This window comes from Manis pentadactyla, chromosome 8 (genome assembly GCF_030020395.1).
Source record: "Manis pentadactyla isolate mManPen7 chromosome 8, mManPen7.hap1, whole genome shotgun sequence".
Classification (NCBI taxonomy): Eukaryota; Metazoa; Chordata; class Mammalia; order Pholidota; family Manidae; genus Manis; species Manis pentadactyla.
Window position 1 is genome coordinate 108,112,938 of NC_080026.1, and position 15,902 is coordinate 108,128,839.

The 15,902-nt window shown below is 51.2% G+C and overlaps 1 protein-coding gene across 1 annotated transcript in view; it reads right to left on the bottom strand.

Moving 5' to 3' along the window:
- SLIT1 (slit guidance ligand 1) overlaps positions 1 to 15,236 on the bottom strand; it is a 158,523-nt gene extending 143,287 nt beyond the window's left edge. The window contains exon 1 of the mRNA XM_036886502.2: positions 14,659 to 15,236. Coding sequence (XP_036742397.2) covers positions 14,659 to 14,855 — 197 coding nt within the window. The 5' untranslated portion in view covers positions 14,856 to 15,236. The remainder of the gene's footprint in view (positions 1 to 14,658) is intronic.
- Positions 15,237 to 15,902: the final 666 nt, after the last annotated feature.

Here is a 15,902-nt window from a genome sequence, read left to right on the forward strand (position 1 = left end):
TCATCGGCTCCGCCCTTCAGTGACCTCTGAGAAGAGCCGTGTTCTCTCCTGGCTGACGAGGAAACAAAGGCACAAGAGGGTGACAGACTTGGCCACACAGCTTCTGCCAGTGGGGCTGCATGGGTCCCACGGTGTCTCCCTACACCCTGACGCCTCATGTCGATGGACTCTGTCAAGCCCACCCCTCACCCCGAGTGGTCATACCCTGCAAAGAGCTGAGAAACAACCTGACGCTTTGAGCAGGAAACCCTGGGGTCCCGTGATAAGACTGTGTGCTCTGCCTAAGCAACCGAATCAGGCAAACTCCCCAGCCAGCCGGGCGAAGTGTGTTGGTAGTGGTTAGGAGCCAAACTGTCCTGTAGTATGTGGTGGTGTTTAAATGACCGAGTATTTCTAAAGCACCAGAGCAGGCCTGGCGCACATCTGTGTCTCTGTATCAGTGTCACCAGCTATGATTATCTTTACCGCTACTGTCATTTTTTGTTCTCAAGGACCATGGCTCCACCGGGAGAATGGTGCCTCAGGCTCAGGCTGGTGGGGGATTGGCAGGGCCGTGCTGGGCAGGGAGGAGCCAGTACTCATGCCCTGCAGGCCCCACAATGCGAAAGCCCAGGGTAGATGCCCTAAGACAGACAGTTCTCTCTCTTCCAAAACTGGTGAGGCTGCGCCCTCCCTTCTCCCCAGGGATGAAATATGCTCCAGTGGCAAACGTCCCTGATTCCCAGTTTCTGTGTGGTCCTAAATACTCTGAAGCAAAGTGACCAAGTTAAAAACAAAAACACGTGTGGATTTCTTGAATCCTCTCAGGAGCAAGAATCTGATCCCCAGCACCTGGGTGTTTGCTAATAAACCAAAAGAAACCCTTGGATTTCCTAGACCTGCAGGAATAAACACCCTGAGCCCCTGGAGGGGTGGAGGCCCTGTTCTCACAAGCCCTGGAGCTCCAGCCACTCCTAGTCCTGGTTCCTGGAGGGACCAGAACATTCCCACAGTGACCCAAGCCTTTAGTGGCAATGGGGAGGCTCAAATCCCTTCCTGCCAAATCTCCAAAATATAAACATGCACCCTCTGACTGTAACTGAGACAGGCCTCTGGGCTGGGGAGCTTATGTCAGCCCTCAACTATGAAATCTCACCCTGGCCAAATCGCCGCACTCGGTGTCTGCAAAGTCAGGCAGGAGAACTGAGGGAAGGAAGATTTCCTTCCCCAGCCAGGGCCCACAGTGCTTCAAGCCCCCTAACCCGCAGGTCACCGGCTGCATGCCCAGAGCTCCGCAGAGCCACCGAATGGGGCTCCCCCCATTCCCTCTGGCTCCCCTCCAATCTGTTCTCCTAGCCACAGCCAGAGAGATCCTTTCAACATGCAAATCTGATCATGTCACTCCCCACTTAAGCTCTTCAATGGGTCCCCATCGCTCTTGGAATCAACACAAAAATCTCCTTAATGAACTAGAAGGCCGTGTGGCCTGCCCCACTCCCTGTTCTGAGTCACTTCTTCTGCGGTTGAGGACCGAGCGGAGCTGGCCCATAGACGGAGGAGGCAGGACTTGAAGCCTAGTGCCTGACCCAGGGCCCGGCTTGCCCTTCCTTCCTTCTTTCCTTCCGTCCTTTGCACTTGCCCTTCCCTCTGCCCAGCATGCTCCCTCCTTCCTCTTCATGTAACAGATTCCAACTTTTCCTTCCAGTCTCTCAAACTCCCCATCACAGGCCATGGAGCACCCCGACCTCTCCCTTGCAGCACAAATCGGGGACAATTTTACATGGATTTGGGGGCTTCCTTGACTGATAATGTCAGCCCCCACATCAGACTATAAGCTCCTTGAGGATATGGACTGTGTCCATTTTTTCTCCCTGCTGCCTCTCCGGGCCCTAATGATACATTGCACCTGATAGATGTTGCAGTATTTCTTGAACGCATGAATAAATTTGCATTAAAACTACCATATTCCAAATAGCAATGGGTTGAGTGGGTTTTCCGTGTTTCCCTGCTCCCCAACTCAAAAAAAAACAACAACAAACCCACACTAATTAAGAAATGCTCTTCCCAAATGGACATCAGCCAAGAAAAGTCCTACACACAGAGAACACTGCTGTGTTACTAACAACCTCCTGTGGCCCACAGGTTAAATCACTGATTTTTCCTCAGCAACTGTTGTAGGAAAATATCAGCCCCAGGGCTTTAGCCACACTGCCCCTCCCTTCATTTGCCACAGCAGCACTTCTGCCTCAGGGCCTTTGCCCCTGCTGCTCCCTCAGCCCAGAACAGCTCAGAACAGCCTGGAACTGTCTTCTCCTCGCCAGCCCACCAACAGAGACACCTGATTTACTCCTAATCGTCTTCAGGGCTTCAATTTAAATGTCCGCTCCTCTAAGCCAGCCTCCCTTGGATGGCCACTTAGCTCCTCCTCCAGAGCTGCGATTGCTATTTGGAGTTGTGTTCAATATGAGGCTCTTTGTTCAAGGCCAGACTCCCCTGCCAGGCTGCGGGGGCAGAGGCCACATCTGGTTTGCACACTGCTGTATGCCTGGCATCTGCGAGGGTGCCTGGCACATAGAATGTGTTCACTAAACATAGTGAAAATAGGCTGAAGGAGCATCCCTGCTCACTGAGCCCAGCTGCTGCTGGCACCTCACAGCAGAAGCCTGGCACATGCTCCCATCAGCCAGCTGAGCCTTGCTCACATCCTCAGGTCCCAGTTGGTCACGATCAGAGGCAGCTCGAACACCCCAGCAGAGCCCACAGGTCCTGGCACCAATCGCAGCGCTGGGACCCCACCACTGGGTGATGAGTTAAGAAGCCCAGGGATGAGCAGTCAGAGATCTGGTGCCAGGGCACATTAGCTTCCCATCCCCCTCCAGCCAGGCCTCCAAGGGACCCATTTGTTTACTTGGCTTGAATACTATCAGTATCTGTGCTATCACAACCAAGCCAGCTCATTCAAGTCTCATAATAGCACCTGGCTCAAAGGTTGGCTATCAGGCTTGATTCATATATGAAGAAATCGAGGCATAAAGAATTTAAGTAGCTTATTCAAGATCAGCTAGCTGGCCAGTAGATTGAGGAGGCAGGACTTGAAGCCCAGCGTGCCTTACTCCAAGGCCCAGCTTGCCCTCCCTCCCTCCCTCCCTTCCTTTCTTCCTCCCTCCCTCCCTGCCTCTCTCTATATATATATTCCTTTCTTTCATTTTTAACTGTGGTAAAATATATAGAACATAATTTATCATTTTAACCATTTTAAGTGCACAGTGTAGTAGTGTTGTTCACATTGTTGCACAACCATCTCCAGAGCTTTTTCACCTTGAAAAACTGAAACTCTGAACTCATTAAACAACTCCCCACCCCTCTGTGCCCCTGGACCCTGGCAATCGCCCTTCTGCTCTCTCTGTCTAGGAAGCTGACTACTCCAGGTACCTCAAAGAAGTGGAACCACACAGTACTTGTTCTCAGATGACTGGCTTATTTCACTCAGCACGATGTCCTCAAGGTTCATCCATATTGCAGCATGTGACGGGATCTCCTTCCTTTTTAAGGCTAAATAATGTTCCATCAGATGTATATGCCATATTTCATTTATCCTTGATGGGCACTGGGGCTGTTTCCACCCTTTAGCTATTGCAAATGATGCTGATATAAACATGGCTGTACATGGATCTTTGAGACCTTGCTTTCAGTTCTTTTGGGCAAACACCCAGCAGTGGATGTGCTATATTATATGGTAAATATATGTTTAATTTTTTTGAGGAATCATTATAGTGTTTTCCATAGCACCTGCACTATTTTATATTCCCAGAAACAGTGTATAAGACTTTCAATTTCTCCACAACCTGGCCACATTCTCCACATTGTTATTTCCTGTTGTTTTGATAGTAGCCATCCTAGTGGGTGGGAGGTGGTCAGGGCCCAGCCCCTAACTCTGGTTCCATAGTTCTGACGCCCAAACTGTTCACTGTTCTGACGCCCAAACTGTGCCCCAGCCCCTTAACTACTGAGGCCTTGCCTTGCTCTTGCTGACCCCCTCTGCAGGTCTAAGGCCTGCCCCCAAACCACAGCCCTGCAGCTGGGACTCCCGCCAGCCACCAGGCCTTTATGCCCATTGCCTGCCAGCCCACTCTCTGTTCACACCACCCCAGGCCTCTGAGAGGCTCTCCCCCAACTAACTCTCTGACACTGACCTCTGCCTGCAGCACCACATTCCTGCATCCCACCCCTGCTCACCAGCCCACCCCCAGGCTGGACACCCCTCCCTCTGCCAGCCTGCAACCTGGGACCACCCCATAAACATGTGCAGGCAGGCCAATTGACCTTTATGCCCCACTGCTAAGCCCTGACAAGGGTTTATAGGTGCTGAATGAATGTCTGATGGATGAATGAATGAATGAATGAAGCCAGGCCTTATTAAGATGTGTGGAGCAGCAGTCAAATTTAAGAACTAAACACACATCTCAGAGCATCAAGAATCAGGGACCCTGGACACACCCTTACCAGCCATCTGTGATCCCAGGGAGATGGCTCTGCCTTGCTGAACCATCTTACCTGCAAAGCAGAGTTAAGTCATACCTTCCTCCCAGGACTGTATGAGGAGTAAAAGGGCGGATGTGGGGGAAGCATGTGGCTCCGAGCCGGGCACTGGCTGGGGGGCACTGAGCTGACCACTGACACCACCACAACTCCCTCCTTGCCACTTCCCGCCGCAGTACTGCTCTGTCTCCCCCATCCCCACGGTCCAGCTCTTCCTTCCTAAACCCACCCCCACATTCCAGCCCCAGGCCCCCCGTGGACTGCAGTCCACCTGCCCCCACCCTGCAGACAGCTCCCTCCCCCGTGGAGCTCCTGCACATCTCTCCTCCCGCAAACTTTCTCACCACCTACTCGCTCCCAACCATCTGCCTTCTGCCTTCCATTTCTCCCAGGAAACCATTTGGCCCAGCTCCGCCACTGACCCCCATCACAGTTCCAGAAGCTTCCCTCAGCCCCCATCCTTAGTGGCACTGGCTGCTCTCCCCCCCCATCTCCAGACTCGTTCCTGGGCTTTGGCAGTATCTCCTCAGCCCAGTCAGCCAGAGCCCTTCCTGCATCTCCACCAGCGCCTCCCTCCTCACCTGCCCTTCCTGCTGCCCTCTTTTTTTTTTAATTGACATGTGCTTGATATACAACATTGTATTAGTTTCAGGCGTACAACACAATGATTAGATATTTGTGTATGCTGTGAAATGATCACCACAGTAAGTCTAGTTAACATCCATCACCATACATAGCTACAAATTCTTTTCTTGCAACAAGGACTTTTAAGATCTACTCTCAGCAACTTCCAAATATACAACACGGTATTATTAACTACATAGCCATGCTGTACAATACATCCCCAGGGCTTACTTATTGTATAAGTGGAAGCGTCCACCTTCAGACCCCTTCACCCATTTCACCTCCTGCCCTCTTGAGATGGGCAGAAGCTAAAGGCAGTCCTCCTGAGTCTCTGAAGGACATGGTCTTCTCACCAGGAAACCACAGCACCAAGAAGTGCCTCTCAAACTGTGTTCTGGGTGCCTCCTTTATCCGAATCACCTGAATCCCTTTGCCAAAGACCTGCTGAATCAGCATCACTGGGATGGGCCTGGGAGACTACATTGTATACCAGGAGTTTCTTATTCCCATTGAAGTTTCTTTTCCGTCGCCCCTGTGGGTTCCACCACTCCCGCAGGAGACCCTCCCAACTGCCTTGCCAGTCTGAACACTCTACAGAGTAACCATCCCCTGTTCTGTGTCTGGGGTCATCTTTGTCTCATAGCTGCTCGTGGGCAATTCAAACAACACCTTTTCTTCCAGGATCAGCCAGCCACCCTCCTCAGTTTTGCTCCATTCACAATCTCATTCTCCCAGGCTGAAGCCTTGGGGGCCCCATGACCTTTGCATTTGCTCTCTCTGCACTCTCTGCCGCAGTCCAGACCTGCTTTCTCTCACGCCTTGGCCTCTGCAGGAGCCTCCTAACTCTGTGAGCAGTATAGCAGTTGCCTCCTACTGCTGTAAAAAATTACATGCTTAGTGACTTAAAACAACATGAATATATTATCTTAGCTTCTGTTTCCTTGCCTTTCTCAGCCCCTATAGGCTGCCTGCATTCTTTGGCTCATGGCCCCTCCCTCTCATCACCGCAGCCTCTTGCTTCTGCTGTCACATCCCCTGCTACTAACTCTGACCCTCCAGCCTCTCTCTTATGATTATGTTGAGCCCACCCAGATAATCCAGGATCATTTCCCATTTCAAGATCTTCAGTGGCATCTGCAAAGTCCCTTAAGTCATGTAAGGCAATATATTCATGGTTCCATGAATTAGGACATGGACATCTTTGGGGACCATTATTCAGCCTTCCACAACGACCATATTTTCTAAAGCAAAGATCACAACCATAAAATGTCTTACAAAATGTTTAAAAAAAAACTCATCAAATACACATTTTTTGAGTATCTACCATGCACCAGGGGATAAAAATACAAAGATGTATGAGACACATCACCACCCTCAGGAAACTCAAAACCCAAGATGCCCATCAAACAAACCATCTTCTTAAAAGGGAATAAAATTCTCTTCCCTACAGAATTCTAATTAATAAGTGTAAAAGGAATGAGGGAAATAGAAAATCAAAACTGGATAATAATGGTTGCAGGCAAGATCCATTAATGGATGTTAAAATTAGTAGGTGAGACTTTGAAGAAAAAAAAGGATATGACATAGTCTCAAAGTATCTCCCCTAAATATTTATTAATTACAAATGGAAAGATAGTAACATTACCATGGGAAAAACTGGCAGACACCATCTTAACAAGAGACCAAGGTTAACATCACCAGCAGTAAGACATTTTGATGATACCTACCCCCGATGGGATGCTCTGAGAAGGGCACATCACCTCTGTGGCATTCTTGCCAAAAATGCATAACCTCGATACAATCATGAAAAACACCATTCAAACCCAAACTGAAGAGTACTTTTCAAAAGTGCCAAGGTCATGAAAAGCAAGGAAAGACCAAGGAACTATCACAGATTGAAGCAGACTAAGGAGAAATGGCAACTAAATGCAATGTGGATTCCTGGATTAGGTACTGGAATAAAGAACCCTAGTGGAAAAACTAGTGAAATCCAAATAAAGTCGATAGCTTAGTTAGTCATCTTTATACCAACGTTAACTTCTTACTCGTGGTAATTGTACTATGCTAAGAAAGATGTAAACATTGGGGGAAGCTGGGGAAAGGGTATATGGGAACTCTCTCTTTACTATTTTTGCAACTTTTCTGTTAAATCTTAAAGTTATTTGAAAATTTTTTATATGTTTTTAAAGAACAAAAATATAGCAAAACTGCTCTCATAGAAAAGCCAGAAACCATAATCACCATAACCAGCTGGTCTCCCACTGCCAATTGGTCTCCCCCTCCGTTTATTCTCCACACCAAAGCCAGGCAACAGTATGTCTTAAATCACAATTGTGCATTTGTCACTCTTGACTCAAAAGCCCCAGGGGGCAAATGCTGAAAGGGTCTTATCGAAAGGACACAGAAGCAGCTAGACTGGACAAATATGGGACCCTCCGTACATCAAAATAAATAATGATAGAAACAAATTATAACCCAAGGAATAAAATAATAAGCCAAAAGTCCATACTGTTGTAAACAGTCACCAAGATGGAGAAGGGAAATAGCCAACCGACAGAGAAAAAACAGAGCTAAAACTTCTCATCAACGGTTGTTAAAACTAGAGTATGAAATTTTGATGAGGTATAGGATATTTACATAGCCTCAAAGTATTCCCCACAAATTACTTATAATAACAAAAGGGAAAATAATAACTGCTTAGCAGAGAAGCCTGGCAGACACCAGCTTCCTGAGGGATCAGAGCTAAGATCACCAATACTGGGGCAAATTGACATGGTGTATCCACTGAGAAGAGCACAACATCACTTAGCGGGCATTCCTACCAGAAATGCATAACCTGACTGTAAATGAGGAAAGAATGGGTGAAGCCAGATTGAGGGACATTCTTCAAAATAACTGGCCTGTGTTCTTCAAAAATGTCAAGGTCAAGAAAAAAAAAGAAAGGCCAGGGAACCAGTCCAAATCAAAGGACACTGAAGAGCTGTGACAAGTCAGTGCCACATGTGATCCTGGCCAGGGGTCTGGACCTGAAACGAAAACAGCCACAAAAGACATTATTGGGACAACTGGTGAAATTCAAATATGAACTAAGGAGTAGACAACACTACTGTTTCAACTATAGATTTACTGATTTTGACAGCCTTAAGACTACACATTTAAAAAAAGGTTATGTCTCCAACCTATTCTTAATGGTTCAGAAAAAATAAGTATGTGTGTATCATAATATATGATGTGGCAAATGGGGGAAAATAAAAACAATTGAATCTGGATAGTAGATAAATAAGAGTTCCTTATAATTTTGGTGCATTTCTGTAAGTTTGAAATCGTAACAAAATTAAAAATTACAATGGGTACAAAGGGTCTTTTGGGGTGATGGAAATATTCTAATATTGGATTATGGTGATGTTTGCACAACTCTGTAGATGCGAAAATCATTTATTAGTAAAAAAGGTTTTAATAAAAAGTTTTACACACATACACACCCTCTGATGGCTCCCATTTGCCAGTCCCATGGCCTGTTGCCCACCTATTACTTAGATCTCCTCTCTCAGAACTCACCAACACGAATGTTCATCCCACCAGCTGGGTCTGCTCCTCACTCTCCTTCCCAACTACGTGGCACACCGATTCCCTTGCCCTTGTTTTACCTAAGCCCTGCCCATCTTCCATGCCCAGTTCAAATTCCACCTGCACCTCACTGCAGGGACCCAATTCCTCCTCCTGATCTCACTCCCATTTCATCTCTAACAGCGATGGAGTGCTTCTTATATGCCCAACATTATTCTAAGCACTTTACATGGAGCATTTCATTTGAACTCACAGCCCTAGAAGGTTAAGTGCTACTGTTGGCCCCATTTTACAAGTAAGGAAATCTAGTCACTGGTGAGCAGGCCAAGATCTCTTGGGTGGTAGTTGATGGAGACAGGATTCAAATGGGGCATTGTCACACCAAAGCCTGTGTGGGTAGCCACGTGCTGTCCCCAGACATCCTGACATGTTTGTTCTTTCTCAGACAGACCTTTCTCCCCAAGCAGGCCACAAGCTCCCCAAGGAGGAGGTCCATACCCTGCACCTCTCTAGACACTATGCACATGGCAGGTGCCCAACAGCTGCTTGTCTGCCACAGGCTGGGTTCCAGAAAGGAGAGGAGGGGTTGTGAGCTCCGTCAAAAAGAGGAGCCAATTCTCCAACCCCGAGCACAACCCAGTTCCCTGGCTACTGCCCAAGGCCCGGCCATCATCTGCTCTGGGTAATAAGTATTTGTATGGCGATAATTACAGCATTTTGGGAAGAAAATCCCATTAAGCAAGAGCCCTGCCGAGCTGCTAATGCCGGCACAGAACTGGAGGCGGCAACTCCGCCGAGCTACTGGCTGCTCCCAGGAACGCAGGAACAGTCCCTCCCACCCGGGCCCCTTGCAGGGCCCCAAAGAGCACGGCCGCCCCTGCTGGCAGCCTCGGGCAGCCGGGCCACCACAGCCAGCCCCCTGCCTCGGAGAGAGGCACACGCTTCAGGGTTCCCAGGGGCTGCCTGGTGAGGCAAATGGCAGCAGGGCCTTGCTGGGACTGGCACTGAGGGATGCCCAAGGCCCTTTCATGTGCCTGCAATTCTGTTACCTCAATAATAATACTATTGGGTACTTGCTGTGTGCCCAGCCCAATGCAAAGAGCTCCTCACAGCAGTCCTGCATTTAATCCTCACAACCACCCTTGAAGCAAGTCCTGTCATCATCCCCACTTTATGGGCAAGGAAAGGGGGTTCCTGAGAAGACACACTTTCCTCCAGAACACTTATCCCAGTTTGCAATTACATGTTTTTTCTCATATGGTGTCACTCACCTCTATCTCCCTCTCCCCTGCTAGACTAAAACTCAGGGAGAAAGATTTTGGTTTCTGTCAGGCACTATTCACTCTGCACAATGCAGAATTCAATGGATAGCCATCTATTGAATGAATGAGTTAAACCCCACAACTTGCCCAGGTCCCCCCAGCTGCTGAGTGGCAGAACAGAGCTAAAAACCCAGGCAGCCTGGCGCCAGGGCCGTGCCACCACACCATCCACCTTGCAGAGTCCTGGCATGATATGGCCCTGCTCCCCGTCTCCATATCCCAGGAGCCAGCGGCCAAGGTGCCCGGGGCAGGAGCACTCTGAGCAGCCAGGCTCCAGGAGAGGAGCTCACAGCACGGCCAACCCTCAAATGCTTACCTCTCCAGCAATCTCCTGCCCAACTGAACCCTCAAACATCTAGACTTGGGCATCTCAAATAATAAAATAATGACAACATCACCTAACTGAATCACAAAGCATTTCCACGCACATAGCATGAGAGAACTTGCACATAGGCAAAGGCTCTATGAGGTAGTAGTCATTATCCCCAGAGGCCGATGGGCAGTAGAACACCAGCCACGTGCCAAGCATGCTGCCAGGCCCTCTCCAAGCATTCACTCACTTAACCCTCACTCCTTAATCCTTAAACCTGCAAAGCTGTCGTCATCCCTTTTTACAGATAGAGAAACTGGGTCTCAGAGCAGATGGAGTAACTGCACTGGGGCCCTACCCCCATCATCCAGAGCCCAGCAACAAGCCCAGAGCACCTGCCACTGGAGAGATGAGCCCTGCCAGGGGGCAACGGCCCCCACCCTCCACCCCCACACAGGGCAGACCTCCATTGCAGGAGACCTCAGTACCCTTTTCAGAGAGCCCAGGCTGATCAGGCCCTGGTGGCAGACATGGCTTCAGTCTGGTTCCCTGACCCCTCTCACCACAGCCACCATCCAATCATTATTTGGAATTCCAAAAAGGTTCCCAGACAGTCAGCCTGGGGGTGCCCTGGGCAGTCTTCCTTGCACATGCCCACCCAGCCCCACTGAATGGGGCTTCTGTATTCAGGGGGGCAAGCTGGGAGAAGGCATGGGCTCCCCAGGCCTCTGTAGCAGGCAAGGAACTAGGGCAGGGGACAAACTGGCTAGGAGGCAAGGGAACATATAGAGGGAAGCAAGAGAGTGGGCCCCTAGAGCCTGACCAGTCGCAGAACATGCTGGGCCTGGGGCACACAGAAGCCCGCGGGCCTTCCCGGGCCCTTTCTGCCATCTCCCCCCTTGGGCCTCTCCCCTCTCTGTACCCTGCACCCACAAGAGTAACTAGGACAAGCCTAGATACAAGTGCCGGAGTGGAGGGGAGAAGCAGTGCCCCATATACTGCACTCCCTTATCACACTCTCCTGAACACTTTGGTCCAAAAGAATTTTTTTTTTAATTAGAAAAAAAAAATCCAATGGAAAGTCAAGGTTCTTGAGTGGAAGAAAAGACAATTAACAGCGGCTGGGGCTGAGTCCCTCAGAGCCTGAATCCTACAAAGAGATGAAGCTTCCAGGCCTCCTCCACCACACCTCCAACCCCCCCCCCCTCTGTATTTCAAATGTTCCATTGCCGTGAATTATTCAGCATCGCCTTCCCCACCTGGCCACCAGCCCCACAGCCCCTCTGGCTGAACCAATTTCCTCAACAGCTCTGGGACCTACACAGCCTCTCCCCAGAAGTCCCACAGCAACCAATGACAATTTCGTCTTACTCGGGGGGACGGGCCTGGACCCCAAGATACAGAATATATGGTCAGAAAGTTGCCAGGCCTCCCAGGCTGCCATAGAAACTGCCCAGAGGACAAAAGGCGAATGCACAGCTGCAGTCTCGAACAATTTCGCAGCCTCCGAAGAAGCTGCTGTTTCAGACTCCGATACTGCACAACACCCGCATCGATTAGAGAGAGCATCTGCCACAGTGACTCTGAGCCCGCCTGGGCTCTCACCGAAGCCGTTCTTCAGGCAGTTCTCCTCCTCAAACAGTTCTTCCAAGGCCTGCCTGCTGAAAAGGCGGGTCCCTCGGCTGTGTCCGTTCCCAGTCTGAGAAATTCTGCATTCTCAGACCTCCTGCCACTCCCCGCGATGACGCACCCCTGGACTCCAATGCCGAAGTCCCTAAAGGAATGATCCAGATAGAGAAAGGCCCTCCCGGCCCTGCCGAACCTCCCCAGCCTCAAGCTCCACAGACACAGCATATTTCGGCCCCTGGCAAAGCTGGTCCACTCACCCACCAAGCCAGGCAGCTCACACCCACAGGCCTTTGGCTCATGCGTTCCCTCTGTCTGGGCTGCCCGCCCTCACTGCTTGGTAAAAGCCAGCCCAACCACTGTTGAGTCCCAAAATGCCCCAATAAAATGACCCATCTTCCCGAAAGCCCTTCACCCCAGAAAAGAGCTTCTCATCTCAGTGCTCCCCTCCTCCCCGAGGCCCCATCATGCTGCCAGTCTGGCAGCCTCCCCAGATCTTACAGTTAGTGTCCCATGCCCAGACCCCTCAACTATACATCCCTTGAGGGCTTGAGGGCAGCGACTGGTTCACTTCCTGCCGAGCCTCAGCACCCTGTGCAATTCCTAGCTCCTTAAACATTTGGTAAATTAAATAAGGAGCATCTTCTAATCTTATAATATTGGCTCTCACTTAGTGAGCATCATAATATACCAGGCACTCTCCACACATTATCTTCAGTCCTCACAAGAACCAGAGACCTTAGCATCAGCCCCATTTTTCTAAAGGAAAGCAACTATGGCTCAGGAAAGTTAGGTAACTTGCACAAGGTCACACAGCAAATAACTGAGTGAGCTGGGGCTCCAACCTAGGCATCTAGAGCCCCAGTTCTTTCCTCTGCACTAGGAAATTTCACTTCTGTCTCATTCTGATGGTAAAAGAGCTCCAGAATTCATGTAAGTCAAAACAGACACTGTCACCAAAACCAAAGGTATAGAGGAAGAGAACAAGGAATGAGATGACTTCAAGATCCAGATCTGAAAGCAAAGGGGAAGAGCTAATGCATCTCAGACCTAGGCTGCTACCAGGGCCAGCAGCAGGAGAAATTCCCCATGGACAGGGCAAAGGAACAGAGAGTAGGCCCAGAGGCAATGGGAGCAGAGGGTGACTGTGCAACCTCAGGGATCCTCTAGACAAATTTCTGGCCCTCAGTCCCTCTCCAGGGCCACACAAGATAATGCAGAGGCTGGCCCCTAGGAAGCTGGGATTAGTCTTCTCCCCAGCCCCAAAACCTGGATGCCCCCACATACAGTCATACACACACATCGATTCCCATCTACACCTCATCTAGATTACAAATCCTCTGAAACTTCCTCGGGAATTTTTCAGACTCAGCCAAGAAGAATCTGGGGCAAATATGTGCCCATGAATTGCCAACCAGGGTACAGAGTTTGTTCCAGGAAACAGCTCTCCCCAAGGGCAGATTCCTGCCTCTGACCAGCTGGGAGCCATGAATATGTGCTAAAAAGTTATTAGAAAATGGGAGCCACTGTAGTTGCCCAAGAGTATGGGAAGAAAGAGTAGGCACATTTCAAAGGAGCCCACAGCCTCCTCCAAAGTCCAGTTCAAAAAGCTGCTACGGCAGTCACCTCTGCAAGCAACACAAAGGCACTGCATGTGACCAAAAATCTACACACAGCCCATGTACAGGGCCTCACCCAGCCTCGCACTACTGAGGTGACACCACAGATACTAGGAATTCACACAGACACACATTCAGCAGGAGTATCTGGAAAAACAAATTATATCGGTCTGTAAATATGCACACACGCTAACCATCCATCCACCCACATACACAGACACCCTATAAAGCTCAGCAGGTCTAGAAACGGCAGAGTTCTCTCAAGAATTCAGAAGTGAAAGAGAACAGGGAAAGAGAAATGATGTTTTTTATTACTTTTCACAGTCAATGTCTTTAACTTCATGCCCCCTACTCCAAGCTCCTGACCTCTTGGCTCCTGGTCCAGGAGCCTGGCCAGGCCACACCTAACCCTCTCTGAGTGCTGAATGTAACATACCCCAAGCCCCAAACCCAAACCCCTCAGGTCCCATTGTCTGCCTGGCTTGGGAATGGCTGGAAGTGAAGTGGGAGACTAAAGACTGACACCTGCAAGGCAAGAATTTTTAAGGCTCCAGGGCAAACAATGGGGAGGAGAGGTTGCTGAGAAACTTCAACCCCATCCCATCTTGCTGCCCATCCACCAGCATGCAAGCCCTCAGAGCCCAAATCCACACATCCTGCGCAGAACACAGCCCAAGCTCCCTGTGCCCAAAAGGAGATATGGTGCCTGGTGAGTGCCAGGAGCTGCCCTCCTGGGTGCGGGAAGGCTTGCTTTCTGGCACCAGTTGGCAGGCACCCTGGAGGAATAAAGTGCTGGCACAGTGGGAAGAGCCTGCCAGTGCTGAGCTCCAGAGGCAGGTGTGAGGATGGGAGCTGACAGCACCGCCAAGGTCCTTTTGAATCTCGGGAAAGGGAAACAGTGGGGTTCCTGGCTCCTGGCTCGGGAAGGACCCTGGCCAGTACTGACCCGTCTATTGGCTCCGGAGCTGAAGCCCCAACGTTCCTGTCGCCACCCTCAGCCCTGAATCGCGTCTGGGTAGGGTGGGAGGGCAACCTCGGGCTCCCTGCGGGCTGGGCTGGGGGCCATACTCACAGGCGCTCGGTGTTCCGTGGGATGTTCTTGGGGATGGCCTGCAGCCCTGTGCCGTGGCAATCCACCGTGGTGCCCGTGCAGGTGCAGAGGGCGGGGCACGCCTTGGCACCCAGGCGCCACGCGGCTGCCCACAGCAGCAGCCAGAGCTCGGGCCGGACCAGCCCCGCCAAGGGCCCCCTCCGGGGCATCAGAGCCATGGTGTCCTCACCGCGTCCCGTTGGCGTGCCAGACGGCCGAAGCCGCTTACCATCCCCGGCCGGGGTGGCCTCCAGGTGCAGTCCTGGGGCAAAGCCACCAAAGAGACGGCGGGCGTGTGCGCGGCGCCCTTGTGGGCTGGGAGGCACCTTGTCCTCCAAGCGACGGCGCCTGTGTGCGGACGGAGGGAGGGCGCCTTGGGCGGAGGGCACTCGCCTCCTCTCCGGTTTCTCGCAGACTGCGTCTCCCTCCCTCCCTCCAGCTCCCAACTGACTGCTGCGAGGAGGAAAATGGGCAGGCCCCGCGCGCGCACGCACCCCGCGCACACACACACACACACACACACACACAGTCACACACTCACACCCGCACGCTCGCTCCCACCCGGCAGTCATCCATCAATCGAAAAGCACACATCCAGAGCCAGACTCCTCCCCGCCCGCCCCCTTACCCCCTCCTACCCTCTCCTACCCCCCTCGCCTCCCAAAGACCACTTGGCGGCTGCTGTGAGCAGCGTACAGTTTCAAAGGTGGAACCTCGGAGGCTCCCCGAGCGGGCAGGGGGCCGCGGGGGAGGGGTCGCGAGGGGGCCACAGCTCGACCTGCCTGGTCCAGCCCTCGCCGGCTAACACACACACACACACACACACACACACACACACACACACACACACACACACAGGCGCCTGCTTACATGCACGGAGCACCCGCACCCGCCTTCCCAGCTGCTGGTCCAACCAACGGAGGGGATCTTATTTACCACCTGGACCCCTTCTCTGGAGCCACAGACACGCTTTCCCCGACGGCAAGAAACGGTCTCAGGCCCCACCAGGCTTGCTTTGTCAGTTCTTAGTGAAAGGAAGCCCCTTGCCCCAAGCAGCGTCTCCACCGATGCTGGAGGCCTACCTTGCTTAGCCTGGGACTGAGGGTGGAGATTTGGGGGCTGTGGGGGGCAGGGGTGGGGGCAGCACAAAAGCCCTAGGCCAAGTGCAGTCTTCCCCTCCCTTCATGTATTCTCCACCAAATGTTAGCAACCCCACTTCTCCTAGG